General features: G+C 46.9%; 1 protein-coding gene across 1 annotated transcript in view; it reads left to right on the top strand.

The window, feature by feature from the left end:
• Positions 1–21,974, top strand: part of LOC119386556 (tripeptidyl-peptidase 2) — a 218,980-nt gene that overhangs the window by 22,796 nt on the left and 174,210 nt on the right. The window contains exons 3-6 of the mRNA XM_037653838.2: positions 1,797–1,892; positions 4,326–4,433; positions 15,412–15,545; positions 20,755–20,852. Of these exons, the coding sequence (XP_037509766.1) occupies positions 1,797–1,892; positions 4,326–4,433; positions 15,412–15,545; positions 20,755–20,852 (436 nt within the window). The remainder of the gene's footprint in view (positions 1–1,796; positions 1,893–4,325; positions 4,434–15,411; positions 15,546–20,754; positions 20,853–21,974) is intronic.

Here is a 21,974-nt window from a genome sequence, read left to right as displayed (position 1 = left end):
CTAATTACAATCTTAAAGTCGTCCTTTGGAAGCGGCGGGAGCTTGACCCCCTTTCTTCGTCGTGGTCTTGGTTGAGCTTCTTTTGTCTTCTCTTCTTCGGGTCTCTTCTGCCCCTGTTTCTTTGCTCTTGCTTGCTGTTTTTTCTGTCGTAAGGTGAGAACGGTGTGCCAGTCGTCCTCTGATGTTGTTCTCTCAAAGGCTTCTGGTTGACTTGCCGTTGGCATGTTGCCCTGGGCCTTGCTTGTCGAAGGTCCGGCGAGGTCCATGTCCTCAACCACACAAACATTTGGGATAAGCGTTCACTTATACTTGAAATGTGCAAGTGCAATACTTACCTCCGCATGAAGAGAATCGGAGATCAGAAAATGCTTCTCCCTCAATCGGCGCTGATGAATCCAACACAGTGCGCAGTACAGTAATAAAAAACTGCTCGAGCTTGCTGGTCTTGTCGCGTAACACTTCTTACAGATCAAGCTGACCAAAAATTACTATTCCATTCAGGTTTCTCTCGCAAACTTGCTGCTCTCTGCTAACACACAGAACACGCAAATGCGGCGAAGGCACCATGACTAGGCACCACATGCTGTCTCAAACTGCAGCCCTCAAGCGCCATAATAACTTATATGGTGCATTGGACCGCTATCTGTAATGCTGTTAACTGCTAAAAAAAAAAAAACTTACAGAAATTGCGCATGCCATGTTTGCTGTTATCACCAATTCTTCATTGCACTACACATATTGTATGTTCCAGTAAAGCCAGCATACGGCATCCTTCCGTGTTAAGAACACCTTGATTAATGGCGACTCTCTGACTGTTAATTGTCTTCTTGTTTATAACAGAGCAGCATTGCCTATTTGCACATTAACATGAATCTGCATGAAATAGTTCATGAATGAAAATAGGGCAGAAAAACGTAGGACGAGACGAAGGCGGCTACAGCACAAGTGCATTGCTGTGCTGTAGCACACCCCATTGGTCCCCCATCCCCCTTACAGTACTGACTTGGCTCTGTGCGACTTTTTTTTTGTTTCCCCGACTGACGAGAGAGCTGAAAGGAAAGCACTGTGAAACTGTGGAAAGCATCCAAAAGCATGTTATAACGTTCCTGAGAGACATTCCCATCGAGGACTTTCAGGATGCCTTCCAGGTGTGGCAGAGGCATGTCTCCGCGAGCGTATTGATGCAGGGGGAGAGTATTCTGAAGAATTTTAACCATTTGTACAGGTACGATCATTAAATCTATTTTTCCCAGAAAATGCACATTACTTTCATAATGGACCCTGTATATTGCGCTGCTTTTAACTTTAGGTAAGTACCATCTGGCACGCATTCAGGCGCTATTAAGAAACCTAGGTGGTCAAAATTACCTTCAGATTCTCCACTTTGGTGTGCCTCAAAATAATATCGTACTTTTGCCATGTGAAACAGTTAAAAAAGTCTCTTTAATTTATTGCCTTGAACTTCAGTACAATGTTTGACCTGTCCAGTCCTGCTTGTACTACATTGAGATTAGCAGAAGTCTTAGCTGCACAAGGCCAAGACATATGGCCGTTGTTTTACATCGCTTGTGTGTGTGTCGCGTTCATTGCAATACACTTTAACCTCATTATAAGGAAGTCACGTCGGATACGAAAATAACTTCGTTATATCTGAAAATTTATTATAAACATGCATTCGTAACACTGTATCTATGACAGGACAATTTTTCTTTGACTTCGTTATAACCGATAATTCGTTATATCCGTGTCCGTTATAACGAGGTTTAAGTGTACTTTTAACCTACTCTGTGATGCAGATTCCCGAGTCGTGGAGCAACCCCAGCGGAAAGTTTCATGTGGGGATCAAGTGTGCCCATGAGCTCTACCCAAAGTGCCTCAAGGAGCGGGTTCAGGTGTGGCTTCCACTTTCAAACTCAGCAAAGTGTTTTTTTCTCATTGTGAGACCAGCTCACTGCTTTTATCAGGGCAAAATGTTGGGAGCTGGCAGCACCCACAGGGCTGCCAATATAGACTATTTTACATGAGACGTGGGCGCCGCCACCTTGGGCCGTTAAACAAATGTTTTCTTATTTTTGTATTTCGCGACGTGACGGTCAAGAAACGTCGAATGCACCAACCCAACCGTTACGTGTATACCTCAACCGTAGCACTGTTCCTTTATTTTTTAGATACAAAACGGCAAGGTTTACAACCCATTATGGCCGCACCAAAACCCATCTGTAAAATAGTCTATATGTCCCCCGGCTTTGCGACGACCTGCATTTTACAACGAATCAGTTTGGTCCTGGCAAAACCCGTAGAAATAATGTTTACAAACCTCAATTACACGACACAATTTTACGCCGACCCCGCATTTTATGATGACTCTTCGATACCATTTGAGAAAAAAAAAACACCTTTTTGTACTTGATATAACGCTGACGAAATATTCGTGGGTGCAAAATAAAAACTTGTGGCCCCTAGGTTGTAGATAAAAAAGAGTGAGACAGGTGCAGTATGCCTTTTTAGAAAGGAAACTCTTGGCAGTTCATGTGGTTGGTTGGTAACTGGTTGGTTATACACAGTATTAATGAGAACTAAGAGGCAAAAATGCCAAGGAAGGTAGAGGGGAAGTTATTTGTAGTAATTAAGATATAGATGTGAAGAAAGTAAAGTGGACGAAAAGATAACTTGCCACCGGCAGGGACCGAACCTGCGACCTTCGAATAACGCGTCCGATGCTCTACCACTGAGCTACGGTGGTGGTCATCCTCCCGTCCACTTTATGGGGTATATGTGTACATTTAAGCCTAGGACACACGTAAAACCGCTCCCTTTTGCAAACGACGCCCGAATGTCTGGGAACCTTCCAGATTATTTCAGAATCTTCTGATAGGCTAAAGTGCACAAACGCGAACATTTGAGTTCATTGTAGAACTAACGCTGCCACTGGTGATAAGGCTTGAATGTTTGATGCTGCATGTATAAATGCCAACGTGCCTTACCACAAATCAGATTATCGACAACTTATGCTCTATTCGCCGCTATCAGTGTGCAGCTTGTATTGCTTGTAGTTTGACTTTTCATTTCCCGGGCACAGGTTTGCCCTAATAAATAGTTACGTCTTTAATAGCCGGATTGCTGTCTTCTTGACAGTCACGACCACATGACAATATGCTAAATTCTTCAAAAGTTTTATATTGAATTATACAGTATATCGAACTAATTCCCTTTTTATTGTGAATTCAATGTATGTAGGTTTGACTGTGCACTATGCATTGGCAGATACCATTGTTTGCACGTATAACCCACCCCAAAACATTTTATACATAATTTATACAAACTCCAGGATATATGCAAACTTTAAGGTGTGGCCTCATGGCAAGGTGGCTGCACTATCATAAAACCACCTCTGCAGCCCAGATAAACACAACAAAATCCATGTATTCGTTTGTTTCAAATAGTACTTTAAAAGCTGTGAATAAAGTTGCAATGAAAATTGATTATCATACTAATGTTTGATTGAATGTTCTAAAACATAGAACATCTGCCTTAGCCTACTTACACTGCGTTAGCCAGGAGAGGGCATGCCCAATTGCCTACTTATTGAAGATTTTTTGTTTTATCTGGGCCTCTGGTAATGTTGTTTCTATTACATACCATACTCACTTGAATGTAACCAGCACTCAATTTGCACAATTTCAAAATAAAATTGCACCTTGGTGTATTACCAGATCCTTACATAAACACTGTGGCATGATCCGGTGTTGACTATGAGGAAAGAAAGAGAAGTACAGTGACCAGTTATTCTGGTTGTAAGATCACTTTCTGTACTGCACCGAGTTGCTTGAGGTATGTCTCAAGTTTTTTTTATTTCATATTGGGATGTTGTCCAAGTTTCAGCCTCAAAGATCTTTTAAAAGTGAATATGCAGGTGAAGACCTAACTTTGTGTTACTCACAGACGCAGGCAGTGGGCATGTGAGACACTGTGCAGCTATAGTCAGCATGCAAAATAATTTTCCTTTCACACAAGCTCTTGCAAGGAAAGTGGCGCATCACCATTTGTACTTCATTGGCAACAGATACATTGCAGGCAGGTCGCAATTGCGTTTGAAATGAACCTGAGAAAACTTGCTGATTGTACTTCATCGCCATTTTGTGACGGCGATGACACTGCGGATTACGACTCTGACTGGAGGCTGTTGCCAACGCCACGAATGAGGTTTCCATTTCTGAACTCGTAACGGGAAAAAAGGGACGCGTTAGAGTAAAAATAGCAATCTACAAGTTGGCAACTTGCTCTTACTCTAAGTAGAATATACTCCATCTCCCTCACGTGTGCAGAAGGCATACAAGGAGCGTGAATGGTCCCCTTCCCATGGTCCTGCTCAAGCCAAGGCTTCCAGGAACTTGCAGGAGCTGGAAGCAAGCCAGGGCACGAACACTTCGCAGGTGTGTGTGTGTGTGTGTAGCAGCTGATTACGGGAGCTGGCTGCCATTTACACACTACGATCATACTTTTTTTTATGTCTCCAAGGTCCTACACGAGCTCTTTCATGCAGTGTGTTGCAGAAGATGTCTAAAAAAAAAATTACACCATCTCCCGCTAAAGGGGACCATGAGGCGATGCGAAGCCGGAGCATTTGCACGATCGCGTTCCATTGGCATTCGTTGGGCATGCTACTGACCTCGCGTCGTGGAACGCGAAGAGGGACGCTACGCGCGTCGTATCTTCCATCTAGCCTGGCCGTTAATTCTCACAGGGCGAGCGGGGAACGCGGTCGACAGGCGGGCGAGAGGGGGGCAGCGTAGGAGAGGAGAGAGAAGGGGAGGGGACGCGCATGCGCTCGAGCTCATCGCGGCGTTGCGCAGGAGAGAATTTCGGCATGTCTAGCCCACGTTTCAGAGGAAGAGTGGGAAAGGGGAGGGGAAGGGGAGAGGGAAAGTGGAGAGGGGAAGGGGAGAGGGAAATGGGGGAAGGGAGGTGGAGAGGGAAAGTGGAGAGGGGAAGGGGAGAGGGTGAGTGGAGAGGAGGTGTGTGGAGAGGGTATGCGCATGTGCAGTAAGGGTGGTCACGCCGCACACCACCACCACCACCACCACCACCGGATTGAGCTCCGCCTTAAGATACTTCGCATCTAAAAAATGTAACGTATTCAAGGTAGCTGCAGAATTTTTGCGGCCATAGTGGTAGTCACTGTTCACTGTAAAATTGTGTTGGTACAGTTGTACCTGCCTATAATGAACCTCCATAGAACGAATTCCTCAATGTTATAAAGTTTTATTATTCCCCGCCATTACTCCATAGAAGCACATGTATTTGCAACTTCTACGTAACAGAGCGGCAGCGGGAGACACCCTTGATATCCCGAATTTTTGCCGCTGACAATCTAGGAATTTTTCCCCAAATTTTATCATTTTGGTGTGAGGACGAGCCGCATGCATCTTCTGCGGTTGTCCCACCACTTACAAAACGTGAAGCAACGACGTCGCACATGGCGCGCTCGAATCTCCGGCAACTGCGAGGCGAGAGCGAGTGCTCGTTTGTGTGTGCGGGTATGTGCGATGTGGGCAGGCGGGCCTACGCTCCTCAAGCCGACGATCTTGCCGCCGCGAGCTCATATGTGGGCGCGCCCTTCCCCCCTCCCTTCATACCTCATCCAGCCACTCGTCGGTGCCACCACACAAACCATGCCGGCTTTATTAAAAAAGAACTTCCTTGCGTTGGCAGTGCAACTTTTCAGTTGTTGCAGAAGTCTCTGAACTGCACTTCGTTAAGGTGACACGAGGCGACACCATGAAAAAAAAAAAAAACTTGCTCCATGACGTTAGGCCGCTTATGCTTCGAGTTCGTGCCGTATATGTGGGGTCGTGTCGCATATGGAGAATCCTTTTCCGAATATTCCATGGTATATGTGCTGTTCGCTCTTTGTTTACGACGCCGTGTGCATGCGTGTGGTTTTGCTGCACACACATAGAGCAGCCTCTGACGACGTGCAGCTTTTTTTTTTTTCCCTGGAGGACTGCATCCCGCTGAGATGACAGATTAGGAGCTGGTGGAAACTGTCCAAGACCATGGTGACAATGACGGATCTTTGGAGGTCGACTCGCCACGCGCTTTGCTGTCTTGCATTGCGCCGTGAGTTCGCTAGACCGTGGCTTTCATGATTAGCTATGGCAACGCGCCGTCATTCTCGGAGGCCACGGCTAGACGATGATGGAACAGCGTTGTATTATGTCCTACAAACCTTCAGTATTCCCATCCCTCACGACCAAGCTACAGCATAGACCGCTTATAACGTAAGTCGCCGGAGTCGCGAATATCCGCACTATAAGCGGTACCGCACTATAACCAAAACAACATTTTTGAAAGGTTGCACGTGTACAAAACATGACCAACAGGCAGGCGCGCGATTCCGACTATCGCGGCATGCGACTGGGACATAAGTTTGCATCTGCTTACATTTGAAAATGTTGAACTGTTAGCGTCCGCGGACCTGCGGTGCTGACATAACGAACGCGGAAAAAAATGCGCCGTCACGGGAAGTCGCCGCGGTAACACACTGCGCGTCCGCGATGTCGAAAACGGTGGCGACCTCAAACCACCACTCGAGTGTTTCACACGCACGCCCGCGTTTTCGTAAAAGATGTAAGTCACCCCTTCTAAATGCAACAATTGCAAAATGTTTCGTTGACTCGGCACCAAACCGCAACTTCTGTAGTCCGCGGCCGCCGACATGGCAGCTAGCGCTCGTTAGGCCTAGCGTGCGCGTTGCAACTTGGCATGCCACCGCGAGAAGCTTGCCCTATAGGCAACACGGAGATCGGGAGTAGAAGAGATCGCACTCGCGAGCTAAACCGAGGGCATCACGCGTGAAACGAAGTTTCGGTTCGCGATCGGGAGAACAGCCGCGGCAACTACCCTGAAAAATTTTCTTCGTTCAGCGAACTGGGAGCGCGGAAAATACACAAAGGACGAAGCGAGGAACCGCGCTTCCAGTTCGCTGAACGAAGAAAATGAATTACCAACTGGCCCACCTTTCGATCCTCCTGCAATTTATCCTGAAAAAGTCTTTCAAGCTTCTAAGTCCGCCTGTTGGTGGCTAAGGCGAAAGCTCAATCGCGTCTCAAAGCATTGTTACTTGCGGGGAATCGAGGTTGCACGCGCGATATCTGCGCTCTACGACGAAGCAACGACGAAGCGCGCATGTCAAGCAGCCGAAGGGGGCAAAGGCTTCTCCGTTGGCCGCGCAACCGCTCCCCCTCCTCACACCACGCACCTGCGCCGGGCTGCTGTCCCCCACAGCCATCCCTTTTTTTTTTCTCCCCCCGCTCCTTGTTCGTTCGTTCCGCGACCCCTCCTCCTTTGTAATGCCGTCGCCGCTCCCTCCCCCGCTGGCGCATCTCCGCAGAGAAGCACGCTCGCACCCTCGCATCTCTGAGAATGTTCCGGCAGCCGCATTATAACCGGTCTTTCATCTCGGGGGTCTGCACAATAAGCGGTATGCGTATACATGGAGTTCTATGGGAGAGTAAACGGGAGTCAGAAAAAACCGCATTATAGCCGGTACTGCACTGTAAGCGGTTACGTTATAAGTGGTCTGAGCTGTATAGAGCAAAATAACACAGTTTCTTGCCACTAAATAAATGTTTTGGGTGAGCTCTGCCTTCAGTTCCCCTTTTGTTTAACTTGTGCATTTTTTTTTTCAAGTCTTCCTGCTGAAACTGCGTATAAGGAAAACCTGTGTGTAACGAACTTTTTCGGGAATTTGTCAATTTCGTTATATCCAGGTTTAACTGTACTTATAACAGCAATTAGGTCCAGTAGACTCGCGATACAGTCGAACCCCTGAATAATGAAATCGCCGGGGAAGCGCTTTTTATTCATTCTCGTGAGAACTTCATTATCGCGAAAATCTAGTAATACGCACACTGTATACTTTGCACGACCAAAATTTGTTAAAAGGAAGTTGCTGATCTTGCTCTGTTTCACGTTTCTTTGAAGGAGCTCGACGGTTCAAGCCATGCCGCTTAATAAGCTTTGCAAAGCTTGGTCGTCATCGTGGGCGCCAAAAATAGTGCGAATGATGTTAAAAGCATCACGAACTTCATGCAAACTTGCTTGCCTTTCTTGTGTTTTGTTGCACTCCTCACTCTCGACATCACTGTGACATTCTTTTCGCGCACTTGTGATGATAGCAACGTCGCTGAACTCTTCATCCACAATCAGGTCGGCGTCAGGACAGAAAAAGTCGTGCAGTTCAACAGCGTCTGGTATCGCTCCATTGACATGGCGAATCGCACCCCATGCTTTAGCTAGTGGCTACAGGTCATCTGTGCTTGCAGAAGAAACACCCACTTCCGTCTTTGGCAATGCTGCCGAGGCGTGCAGACAAGCCTGAAAGCCGGCGTGCTTGAAGCAGTCTTGGATGACTGCATACATTGAGGAAGTTTTGAAAAAAATGTTGCGGATCACTACCTGAAGCTTTCGTTATTGCGGGAGTGCTTTTTAAAATCTCTTCGCTATCGAGAGGGGTCAAAGGCATTGGACTCTATGGATGTTCGCCGGGTACGCCAGATTTCTTCGTTGCCATGAGAATTTCGTTCTGGAGGACTTTTGTTATTGAGGGGTTCAGCTGTAATTCAAACCAATGTTTAATTTAAAAAGTTTCAAAATTTTGGTTGGCCTAGTATGGTTTTAATTAGGGGTGTGCGAATATCAAATTTTTCGAATACGAATCGAATACGAATATCCACCTTTGAATATCGAATCGAATATCAAAGGAAAAATGCCTCCACAGTAACAATATTTTATTTAACATGTAGCTATTTGAAAAAAAAAAACATTAACAGCCTGACTGGCAACAAAACATACACTGCTATCTCCAGAACACAATGTCCAGGCTAGCACAATGCACATCACAACACAAGTAAATATCACGGCACAATGAAAGTAATGACTAGATGTTATTATGAAGAAATATGAGTTGCTCCACATGATCAGGCAGCAGGCGCTCCCTTGTAACAGAGACACACTCCCCCCCCTGCCACTGAAAAGGCACGCTCGCTTGGAACAGAAGTGGCTGGTATAGGGAGGTACAGTCAAATCTCGTTACAACGAACACCACATTAACGAACATTTCAAATTAACGAACTTTTAAGAAATCCCGTGCCGACTGCTTATAGTTTCAATGTAAAAATATTTCACTACTACGAACTTCAGATTAACGAACATTTCAGAATAACGATCGTTATTTAATTCCCGTGTAATCTTAACAACGCCTCAGTACTACGAACTTATATCCCGAAATGCGAGGATTCTTAGATTTCAGTGTATCGGTCATGGCAGTCGGAGCTGTAAGGTAGCAGACGACGCAGCGCGAAGAGCGGACGCCCTCCCGCTAAAACCTGAGATGGCACGGGAGGAGAAAGACGCGGGCGGAGAACTTTTTTTTTCCCCTTCGTTGCGGAGGCGACAACGCATCAGGTTTTGTAAAGGCCCAACCGCATGCATAGCACGCGACTTCCGAGCGAAGGCGACTGCGACAAACGGGCTCCGTCGCGCTGCTCGATTGAAAACTATTGCGCGCACGCAGGCAAATTACGAAAAAGAATTACAGAGTAGATGAATGACAACATGCCAAATTTATTATTGTCTTGTTTGAGATAAAGATGCCATAAAAGCGTTTCGGGACTTCCTTTTTTCGCAATCTTATGTTTAACTGCGACAGTAGTATTTGCTGTGATCCCATGGGGCGCCTGGAAGCGTACGCTGCCTACGCTACGTCGCACTTTGCAAACTGCGTTATGTTGGGGTTAGTCCACGAGGCGCATTTCGACAACGTTTCCTCTTGCTGTCAGAGAACGTTTAAGAAAAGCCGCAGCGCCTCACGTCGTTGCTTCGCAGGGAGAAGGGCTACCTCACACGACGACGATGTTGACATTGCAGCAAGCTACCACCACTGCAGCAAGCTACCACCGAAACATCAAAACGAACCGTCGATCATAAATAACGACAAAATACGGCCGCTGCCTCGCTCTCCGCGTGAGATGGGGCTGTAAATAAGGTAGTCTATAACTTGCATTCCTTGAAGTACGCGCCGATTGGAAGCATCACGAGCAAATTGCAACCGAAGCAAGGGTCAGAGATGCTGCCATTTTGTTGGATATCGTCATGCTCACTTCCGGGCGACAAGCGATGTTTTCTGGCTTTCCAGAAACCTGGGATGCTATCGCGGAACGATTCTATTTCAGATTCCAATGCCTTTCGTGCTTTTCGCGCTTGGCCAGTGGTCAGAACGACGGTCCGTCCGCGTTATCAGCGCGATCAGCCAGCCGTGTGGAATCGGAAATAGCATCGTTTCGCGATTGCACCCCTGCGACAAACGACGGCGATGGATGGCCCTCCGCGACAGCAAATCCTGTCGGCCGTCGCTCAAAACTCGCGTGCATGCAGTTGGGCCTTAAAGGATTGCAGCGATGACATGGACGACGATGTCACGGTAGCACCCGAAGATGGCGACGAGTCCGTGTCGGCCACAGATGCGTTGGACTACTTGAGGAAACTCCGCATATTCATAGAAAAAAGCGGAACAGCGACCGAAGCGGCGGATAAAAATGCGGACGGTCTAGAATCGTTCGTGACGCAGAGTTTGTGCTGCACCCGTCAAAAAAACGATCACGGACTATTTCAAATAAACGTGTCTTGTCTGACGTTCACGTGTGTATTGTTGTGAGAAACGAGTTCAAGGACGTACCGTTGCAAAGGTAGGACGTTTGCGTTACTGAAATTCTATTGTTATGGTAAATTTTTGGGCTTTCACTATAACGACCTTTCAGAATAACGAACATTTTTCCGCGGTCCCCTGAAGTTCGTTATACCGAGATTTCACTGTACATGGGGCAAAGCTTTGCCAGACTGGGGTATCTGAAGGTGCCTACAGTTCGCCACCAGTCACGTGGGTCACTATCTTTCTTCAGATGTGGTCCCGCATAGTGAACGAGTGGTAGTGCGGCATGTTACGGCAGCATAATATTGAAAATATATGGTTACATGATCGCCAACAGCGCTGCACGTCGGAGATGCACCAGCAATAAATCATACGTATTGGGGCGCTCGTCGCAGGCAGATATCGTGCCTCCGTGTACTTAGGATGTGTATCGCTCCTCTCGGCAACGTTTTTAGCTATACGAACGCACCAGAAATGTGGAAGACGAGTTATTTTATGCATGATAATCGAATCGCATATTGGAATTTTTCGAATATTCGAAGTTATCGAATACACGATTTTCGAATCGAATACGAATATTTTGAATGTAATATTCGACGAATATTCGAAACTTTCGATTATTCGCACACCCCTAGTTTTAATGTATTTTAAAGCTGCTTAATTCAAGTGGCTCCATTGCATTAACTAGGTTAATTCATACTTTTCCTTGTCATTGCCAGAGAATATATGCACTAACAATCAATCCTGTGTTGCTTGCATGAGAAAGAAAGAAAGAAAGAAAGAAAAATCACGCCATATCCACGAAGTGAAAAATGATTGAGGAGCTAGCTCGGAGATAGGTAATCGGGTAAACCTTGAATGCTCCGTACAATTCCTTTACTTTCATATAAAGACGTCACACATTGTTATAGTAGCGATTGTGGTCAGGTTGTTGTCGGACCAGAAGCGGTCAAAGACCTTGCAGCTGTGGCCGAACGTGTGGTCGAGGAAATCGAGGAAATGTGGTTTTGCCTGTGTTAATGTTATCATCAAGGCTCTTGAAGAACAAGAGGGAGAAGATTTGTCTTTTGCGCGAGCGTGCGCATACTACAGTTGGCTATGCTATATGTGGTTTTGCCTGCGTTAATATCATCATCAAGGTGCTCGAAGAACGAGAGGAAGAAGACTTCTCTTTCGTGCGAGCGTGTGCATGCTACAGTTCCCTATGCTATATGTGGTTTTGCCTGCGTTAATATCATCATCAAGGCGCTCGAAAATTGAGAGGAACAAGACTTCTCTTTCTCGTGAGCGTGCGCATGCTACAGTTGGCTATGCTATATGGGGTTTTGCCTGCGTTAATATCATCATCAAGGCGCTTGAAGAACGAGAGGAAGAAGACTTCTCTTTCGCGCGAGCGTGCGCATGCTACAGTTGGCTATGCTATATGTGGTTTTGCCTGCGTTAATATCATCATCAAGGCGCTCGAAAATTGAGAGGAACAAGACTTCTCTTTCTCGCGAGCGTGCGCATGCTACAGTTGGCTATGCTATACGGGGTTTCGCCTGCGTTAATATCATCATCAAGGCGCTTGAAGAACGAGAGGAAGAAGACTTCTCTTTCGAGCGAGCGGGCGCATGCTACAATTGGCTATGCTATATGTGGTTTTGCCTGCGTTATTATCATCATCAAGGTGCTCGAAGAACGAGAGGAAGAAGACTTCTCTTTCGTGCGAGCATGTGCATGCTACAGTTCGCTATGCTATATGTGGTTTCGCCTGCGTTAATATCATCATCAAGGCGCTTGAAGAACGAGAGGAAGAAGACTTCTCTTTCGTGCGAGCGTGCGCATGCTACAGTTGGCTATGCTATATGTGGTTTTGCCTGCGTTAATATCATCATCAAGGTGCTCGAAGAACGAGAGGAAGAAGACTTCTCTTTCGTGCGAGCGTGTGCATGCTACAGTTCGCTATGCTATATGTGGTTTTGCCTGCGTTAATATCATCATCAAGGCGCTTGAAGATCGAGAGGAAGAAGACTTCTCTTTCGCGCGAGCGTGCGCATGCTACAGTTGGCCATGCTATATGTGGTTTTGCCTGCGTTAATATCATCATCAAGGCGCTCGAAAATTGAGAGGAACAAGACTTCTCTTTCTCGTGAGCGTGCGCATGCTACAGTTGGCTATGCTATACGGGGTTTCGCCTGCGTTAATATCATCATCAAGGCGCTTGAAGAACGAGAGGAAGAAGTCTTCTCTTTCGCGCGAGCGTGCGCATGCTACAGTTGGCTATGCTATATGTGGTTTTGCCTGCGTTAATATCATCATCAAGGCGCTTGAAGATCGAGAGGAAGAAGACTTCTCTTTCGCGCGAGCGTGCGCATGCTACAGTTGGCTATGCTATATGTGGTTTTGCCTGCGTTAATATCATCATCAAGGCGCTTGAAGAACGAGAGGAAGAAGAGATCTCTTTCGCGCGAGCGTGCGCATGCTACAGTTCGCTATGCTATATGTGGTTTTGCCTGCATTAATATCATCATCAAGGCGCTCGAAAATTGAGAGGAACAAGACTTCTTTTTCTCGCGAGCGTGCGCATGCTACAGTTGGCTATGCTATACGGGGTTTCGCCTGCGTTATTATCATCATCAAGGTGCTCGAAGAACGAGAGGAAGAAGACTTCTCTTTCGTGCGAGCGTGTGCATGCTACAGTTCGCTATGCTATATGTGGTTTTGCCTGCGTTAATATCATAATCAAGGTGCTCGAAGAACGAGAGGAAGAAGACTTCTCTTTCGCGCGAGTGTGTGCATGCTACAGTTCGCTATGCTATATGTGGTTTTGCCTGCGTTAATATCATCATCAAGGCGCTCGAAAATTGAGAGGAACAAGACTTCTCTTTCTCGCGAGCGTGTGCATACTACAGTTGGCTATGCTATACGGGGTTTCGCCTGCGTTAATATTATCATCAAGGCGCTTGAAGAACGAGAGGAAGAAGACTTCTCTTTCGTGCGAGCGTGTGCATGCTACAGTTCGCAATGCCATATGTGGTTTTGCCTGCGTTAATATCATCATCAAGGTGCTCGAAGAACGAGAGGAAGAAGACTTCTCTTTCGCGCGAGCGTGTGCATGCTACAGTTGGCTATCCTATATGTGGTTTTGCCTGCGTTAATATCATCATCAAGGCGCTCGAAAATTGAGAGGAACAAGACTTCTCTTTCTCGCGAGCGTGCGCATGCTACAGTTGGCTATGCTATACGGGGTTTCGCCTGCGTTAATATCGTCATCAAGGCACTTGAAGAACGAGAGGAAGACTTCTCTATCACGCGAGCGTGCGCATGCTACAGTTGGCTATGCTATACGGGATTTCGCCTGCGTTAATATCATCATCAAGGCGCTTGAAGAACGAGAGGAAGAAGACTTCTCTTTCGCGCAAGCGTGCGCATGCTACAGTTGGCTATGCTATACGGGGTTTCGCCTGCGTTAATATCATCATCAAGGTGCTTGAAGAACGAGAGGAAGAAGACTTCTCTTTCGCGCAAGCGTGCGCATGCTACAGTTGGCTATGCTATACGGGGTTTCGCCTGCGTTAATATCATCATCAAGGCGCTTGAAGAACGAGAGGAAGAAGACTTCTCTTTCGCGCGAGCGTGCGCATGCTACAGTTGGCTATGCTACATGTGGTTTTGCCTGCGTTAATATCGTCATCAAGGCGCTCGAAGAATGAGAGGAAGAAGACTTCTCTTTCGTGCGAGCTGCGCCTGTAGCGGTCACCTCTGGAACTAAGGTTACGCTTACGGCGCGGGACATTGCCCCAGCTTAAGAACCTGGCGAACCAGCTCCTAAAAAAAAGAAACGCCAAGACTATTTGGTCGTGACCTATCATGTGCGGAATGCTTCTTAAAGGGATACTAAAGGCAAATATTAAGTCCATGCTGATTGTGTTCCAGAAATGTCATAATGTTTATTTTGTGCCAAGGAGATTCTTAGTATGTAAGAAGAAAATGTTGTTTTAGTAGTCTGCACATTCTTCCTCAGAGAATGGCCTTGTGACATCGCATTTGCCGTGCCTGCCTTTTACTGTCCTACAGCCAGTGCAGTGGAGCATAGAGTTATTCTATGGCTCCTTTAGGAGCCACAATTGCGGATAGGTCCGCCATCTTGCAATCCACATTTTTGCCAAGCCATCCCTCGTTTGCACAGGGGCTGGGTTCTTGTGAAATGTATTTATACCTACTATTGTCAAGTATTTGCCTGGTCGCAATATTTAGTTAAAAAATGTTACAATAATACACGAATAAAGGTGTGAACAGCAAAAAAGTTTGTTTTGAATTTGAATACGAAAGTTTGATAGTGGCAACAAGGTTCAGCGCTGCTCTGGATGCGTCTGAGAAGAAGGCGCTTCGGCAATGAAAAACTCGGCAGCAGTGCTCTGTTGAACCTCACGCCAGCTTTTCACCCTGTGACCCTTCTCATGAGGCATATAATAAGGCTTTCAACTTAAAATAGATGTACCCTAGATTGTTTTATTGAACTGACTGCAACTGAGCTAACTGCAACTGGCATATCAGAAATGCCACTGTGGGCTTTGTGTTGAGTTTTATGCAGCACCGTTATAATTTGAAAGGGCAAATTCTGAGCTTGACAGGAGTGACTCGTTGGCCTTTGGGGCAGGACGACAGCTGTGTTGTTGTTTGCTTCTTCTGAAGCACCATGTTTGGTGTGTGTGCAGCTTAACCTGGAACAGCGGCTAGAGCGTGAAGAAAGAGAAGCTCAGGTGGAGGTGTTGGCCAGCCTGGAGAAAAAGTTTGAAGACCAAGGGCCAGTCTATGACTGTGTTGTTTTCCACGACGGGGCCACTTGGAGGTTTGTTCATTTATTGGATATTTATTGTTGTTTTATCCCTTTAACGTTTATGCATCATGTGTCGGCTTCATCACGTGTCACATGTCAGCTTCATTTATGCATCATGTGTCAAATGAGGTCTAGTAGTGATTGCATTTGTTATCCAGTTCAGTGTCTCAGCCTTCCTAGTTGTTATGCAGTAATTTGTAAGAAAAGAGGACTGCGACTGCTAGGTAGAACACGGAGAAAGTCAAGGCGCCAGCAACAGTGTTCATATGGCGGCACAGTGTCTTGAACTAAAAGTTGATGCAGACAGGTGTCGTAGCCTACATACAATCCTTTGCGAGAGTGAGGTTTTTGCTATCCCGGCCCTCTCGAAAGCTGCTGTGAATGAGGACTGAAATATTTCTGATCCTGGTGCTTTCATGACGATGAAGCATAACAACTACCACACGGCTGTAGAAAAAAGTGTGCCAGAGGGTCAAAAATGAGAAGCTGTTTCTTCAACCACTGGAACCCCCCTTATGAACCGTCTCTGCTTGCCATCTGGAGTGCTGCTGCTGATTGAAACCACTGTAAAAGTTTGAAAAGAAAACCTTCCAAACAAGTGCACGGCGGAATCACCCAATGCTGCAGGTAGAGCCGGAAACCAAATGTAAAATGGTAACTATGTCGTAGCATCCATCATGTCTTGTGGGTCTTGCTGTTACTGGTGAAACGTTATACACGTTTTGGTTTCGTTTTGGTAGGTTGACAACTCAACACAGGATTTGTAAATTTAAATAAAAAGGTCAACTTACTACCAGTTTTTACATGATTGCGGTGTTAAAAATTCAAAAGACTCCAACCTCTGTCTTTAGACATCATAAAAAGTGGTAAATTACCGATTTCTTTCTCTAGTGCCTGTGGACACATTAAATTTAATTCTTATTTTTTATCCGTACCTTTTTGAAAAATGCATATATCAAACTGGGAGGCCTTTCATGTTCTTCAAACATAGTATCAGTCCCCACTCTGTTAATGAATGCTTCATGTGCCATTTTAGTGTAAAATGAACCACTGTGACCTGCTAGCCAGCTGCACTTATTTGTGACGAACCACTCGAGAATGGTGCGGTGCAGTAGTGGTGAAGGAGAAGAGTCCAATAAACATAGAGCTTCGTACACCTGTTATATCTCTTGTGTTAAATATTCTACTGGTTCTGGCTGTTGGAGAATGATGCCTGTTGAATCCAATAGAATAGAATTTCGGTGATATGAATTTCAAGGGGGAGAGAAAATATTTGTATCACCCGAAGTATTGTATCACCAAGGAACTAGTGAAACCCATTTTCAAATCACGATATATGCACAAAACATTTATTTCTGTTGAAAGAACTTGCATATGTCATTCTGGGACACGAGTTGACAGACCAATAAAAGACTGCGCAGCTGGCTGCCGCGAATGCGTGCGTCATAGCTTTGCGTGAGTGCAGAAGTCCTCCCCACCATAGTCATAAGCGTATGACAAGAACGCTGAAACGCTTTGTGCCTTTTTACTACTTTATTGCCTTTAATCTACCACTGCGTTAGTCGTGTACCTTCGGAGCTATGTGTATCGATGATCGCGTCGATTGCGACCGTGGTTTCATGCACAGCGGCTGTGGCAAATGGTAGTTCTTTTTACAGTCCTTGTGTGCGGGACACGCACGTGCCTTCAGAACCACGTCATTGCTATCTGTGATCGCATCTTCCGTGGTTTTGTCTGCCACAGTTGTGGCAAGCAGCATTGCTTTGACTCGGTGAGCATTGGATGTGCATGTATTTTTGGAATTGCGTCGTCGCCATACATGATTGCTTCAGTAGTGACCGTGGTTTCGTTCACAGCGGTTGTGGCAAACGATAACCGCAGTTCCGACTGTGCGTGCGCTGGTTGAGTGCGTACTTCCGAAGCTTCTGGAGCATGTTGCTCTCAGTTGTTACTCGACGGTTTTGGTACGAAAGTTCATATCGCCCGTCACAGCGTGGAAAAGTGTTTGGAACATTCGAATTTCGGCCCATTGTATGCAGTGGAAATCGGCTGGGGAATTTTACAAATTTGTACCTGGGTTCGTATAACCAAGATTTTACTGTATATCCCAGCCTTCTCACGCATTCAACAGCATACAGCGCCAGTTTTTCCCTCAAGGTAATTGCAAGAAACTCTGTGGTTTACAATGCTGCAGCTGCTCATGGTTATGTCCTAGTATTTATTGTTACTAGGGGTGGGCGAATACAGTGCAGACCACTTATAACGTAACCGCTTTTAGCGCGAGACCGGTTATAACGTGGGTTTTTTTGACCACCGATATGGCGCCCATAGAACTCAATGTATAGGCCGACCGTTTACTGCGTAGGCGCGCGAAGGAGAATACCGGTTATAGCGCTGACTTTTTAGGCGCGCAACCATAAAATCGGCGAACGGAGCACGGTTTGCTGGCGGCGTTCCCGGCGCGCCGGCACGTTGGGAGTGGGAGCGGGAGCAGGCGGGAGCGCGCAGGTGCGCACGTGGAGACGGCCGCGAAAAGGCAAGCATTGCGGAGGAGAAGAGAGGGTACAGTAGTGAGGGAGACGGGGAGACCTTGGAAGGAGGGAGCATGTTTCGTCACCGTGGCAGCGTCCAATCCGGGTGCGCGGAGTGCGGGACAGAAGCGGTGGCGTACTTTTTACTTTTTTTTCTTCTGCCTCCTTCTTTTGCCTCTTCGCATTTGTTGTGTGCGCTTCGCCGTGTCGTAGTTGCCGTCTGAGAGCCCAGAGCACGTGTGTTGTCAAGCTCCTGTCGCCATGGCGTCGGCGGCGTCGGCGGCGTCTTCAAGCGGCGTGAAAAAACGCCGTGCCTTATCGCTGGAGACTAAGGAATGCGTTATTAGGGACATCGAGAGTGGGCTGAAGAAGGCTGAAGAAGGCGGCGAAATACGGCGTTTCCGACACGACCGTGTCGACCATCTACAAGAACAAGGACAAACTGCAGCAGCAACTGCAGCAAGATTCGTCTTCCCTGTCACGGAAGAGAATACGTACGTCGAAGTATGAAGACGTGGACGCAGCGCTGTTCAGGTGGTTCCGCGAAGTTAGGGCTCAGAGCATCCCAGTAAGTGGCCCCATGCTCCAACAAAAGGCCAAGTCTCTCGGAGCTCTCTTAGGCCACGACGACTTCGATCCACTTAACGGGTGGATCCAGCGTTTCAAAGATCGCCATGGCATCAGCTGCAAAGTGGTGTGCGGAGAAAGCGGCGATGTCGACGACGAGTCTATCGAAGTCTGGCTTCGCTTAAACTTGAAGAGTATGCTGCCCACCTATACTGACAGGGACATTTATAATGCCGATGAAGCTGGCTTATTTTATAACCTTTTGCCCAACCGCACGCTTGCGCTGAAAGGCGAGGCCTGCTCCGGCCGCAAGGTCTCAAAGGAGCGCATAACTGTATTGTTTTGCGCTAATTTGGACTGGAGCGACAAGCGCCGCCTCTTTGTCATAGGTAAATCGGCAAGGCCACGTTGCTTTAAAGAGCGAGAGTGCCTGCCAGTGACCTACAAAGCCAATAAAAAGGCGTGGATGACGCAGGATTTGTTCACCAGCTGGCTTTGCAAGTTTGATGAGGATATGGTGGCAGAGAAGCGATGGGTCATACTTATCCTCGACAACTGCACGGCCCACAACGTCAAGCCGAAATTGACCGCCGTCAACCTAAAGTTTTTGCCTGCCAACACGACAGCAAAAAGTCAACCTCTCGACCAGGGTGTCATCGCAACCGTAAAGGCGCTGTACAAAAAGCGCATTTGCGAGAGAGTTTTGCTGAGCATGCAGCAGCAGCAGCCTCTTAAAGTGAACTTAAGGGGCGCAATTGACATGGTGGTCGCTTCATGGTGGCAGGTAAAGGCCGATACCATAAGCAAGTGTTTCAAGAGGGCAGGCTTCGTGCGCAATGCAGAGACTCTGGAAGACGATGAGCAGAGCGACACTTCGCTCGCCGATGAGACCCTCAACACTGATGACGCGTGGTCCGGCCTCGTTGACAGCAACTTTGTAACTGCCACCGACACTTTCCAAGAATTTGTCCATGCCGGGGAGTCGGAGCTTTCTGTCTGCGAGGAAGCGAGCACAGATGACGCGATCGTCGCAGCGGTGCGCGGTAGTGCGGAGGTTGCAACGGACGACGAGTCGGACGGCGAAGACGAGGTCGACCCGACGCCAGAACCGGATTTCCCGTGCAAGGACGCGTTGGAATACCTCGCAAAAGTGAAAACGTACTGCGCGAAGAACAGTTTGAGCGAGAAATCGCTTCAGTGCTTAAGCTTTGTGGAAGACGAAATTGTTCGTAGCGCTGTTCACAAGCATCGCCAGACGAAAATAACGGCGTTCTTCCGTTGATGCCGGACTTGAGAACTTCGTTTCCGTGCTGTGTTGTGATTGTGTTGAATGTGTCTGCGAGTGAAAAGTGTAGTAAAGTGCTTTTGAAAGGTGGGTTGCTCTTTTGGCATAGGCAAAGGCCGAAAAAAGCATGCTTTGGTTATAACGCGGTACCGCTTATAGCGCGGATTTTTACAACTCCCGTGACTTACGTTATAAGCGGTCTACACTGTAGCAAATTTGAGGTTCGAAGCGAATCCGAAGCAAATAGCGATTTGGTCGAATAATTTCGAATCGAATAGTTCGAATAGTAGTTACCACATATTTTTAAGAAAAATGAGCATTTTTGTCATGACCCTTGCACAATATTTTTAAGGATTTGAACTAGGTATAAGTGAAGGTCACTTTTTTGGTATGAAATGAAGCTGCTTTGAATAGTATCAAGATTTGAATAGCAGTAGGGTGCAAGTTATAAGTGGTGCAATACGTTACAATTTAGAAATTACCATACTTAGTGCATATAAGCCCATATAACACGCTTTTAAATTTAAAAAATATGTAATTTAACCTTGAAGTGTGGCAGTGCAGATTTCCCCTGGATGGGTTGTTTCATGGCACAGCAGCCAGACGCTGCAGTGAAACCACCTTTATAGGGGGTTGTGTGCAGTCAAATGTATACATATAGTAGTTCATTTCGAATACGAAATGTTGAATAATCTAAAATCGTTTCAAAGCAAATTTGAATACCTTAATATTCGTCCAAAACGCTCGAATATTCGCCCATCCCTAATTGTTACGACTGGTATAGTTAATCTCAGTTTGGTAACAATACAGGCTCCATGTGAATACACTGTCTTTGCAGGGCAGTCATCGACACTTCACAACAGGGTGACCTCGCTAGCTGTGCACTACTGGGCAACTACAGCGAGACACTGCAGTTTGCCACCCTTACCAAGGAAGGTACGTTTACCAAGGAAGGACATTGAAATGGTTGTTGCATCTGCTCTGCAAGTCCACCACTGTCGCTGTCTATGAGTGTTGTCCATAAAATAAGCTTCCCAATTATTGTTCACAATGCACAGCATGTTTATTGGCATTGAGGGATACATTTTCGCAAAGCTTTTCCCTTTTTTTTCTATTTAATTGCTGTTGAGATCAATGCATTTTTGCATAGCATCCTTTTTATGCCTGATTCGCTAGACTGTAAGGTACCGTATTTACCCGCATAATTTGCGCCCTCGCATAATTTGTGCACCCCTAATGTTTAGCCAGCTTTGCTAAAAAAAAAAATATTTACTCGCATATTTTGCACTCCCCGCCCCGCTCGAGCCAGCTCACCGGCGCGCGCGCACGGGGAAACTTTGGATGGCCGCGCCCCCGCGGCCCTCAACGAGCAGGCGAGCGCAGTCATACACAAGACAGGCTGCGAGTGCGAAGTCCCTTCTTCCGATTACTTCGTTCTATTCTCCGGAAACCGCCGAGACCGTACCAACCGTACCCGAACACCCAAACCTGTTCACGGGTTGTCGGAACTGTTCGAGCATTCTCCCGCCGTGATAATGCATGCACGTGACACGGCACGGACTACTTTCTGCATCGGAGGCGTGCGAGGGCTAGTCGCGCCAACATTTCCCCTCGCTGACCCTCCTCCTCTGCGTCGCACAGCCTTCGTTGATTTCGGAAGTTTAGGTTTCGTGATCAGCCAGTTGCGTTTTCACTGTTCTCTTGCGCTGGGCTAGAATAACTATTCGGCAAAATTCAAGCTCACTGTTATAGAATTTGCCTAAGGAAACGGGAACCGTGCCGCAGAAGAGTTCGCTTTTTAATACAAGACCGGGAAGGAGACCGTTCCGAGGACCGAAGCATGGAAAGTTTCCTGCCGTTGAAGAATACCTTTTCAAATATGTGCGAGAGCTTAGGCCCACCGGTATCACCGTGCCGTGGCACCTCGTTACTCCCAGCATTGTCGCGAAGAGCTTCAAGAAGACGCCTCAACGCAATCGACGGAACCAAGGACGATGCGCATTGGGAGGGCGGTGACAGCGGCCGCGGCGATGATTCTCAGTCGGACTTCTCAACCAG

This window comes from Rhipicephalus sanguineus, chromosome 3 (genome assembly GCF_013339695.2).
Source record: "Rhipicephalus sanguineus isolate Rsan-2018 chromosome 3, BIME_Rsan_1.4, whole genome shotgun sequence".
NCBI lineage: Eukaryota > Metazoa > Arthropoda > Arachnida > Ixodida > Ixodidae > Rhipicephalus > Rhipicephalus sanguineus.
This window is presented reverse-complemented; position numbering and strand designations above follow the sequence as displayed.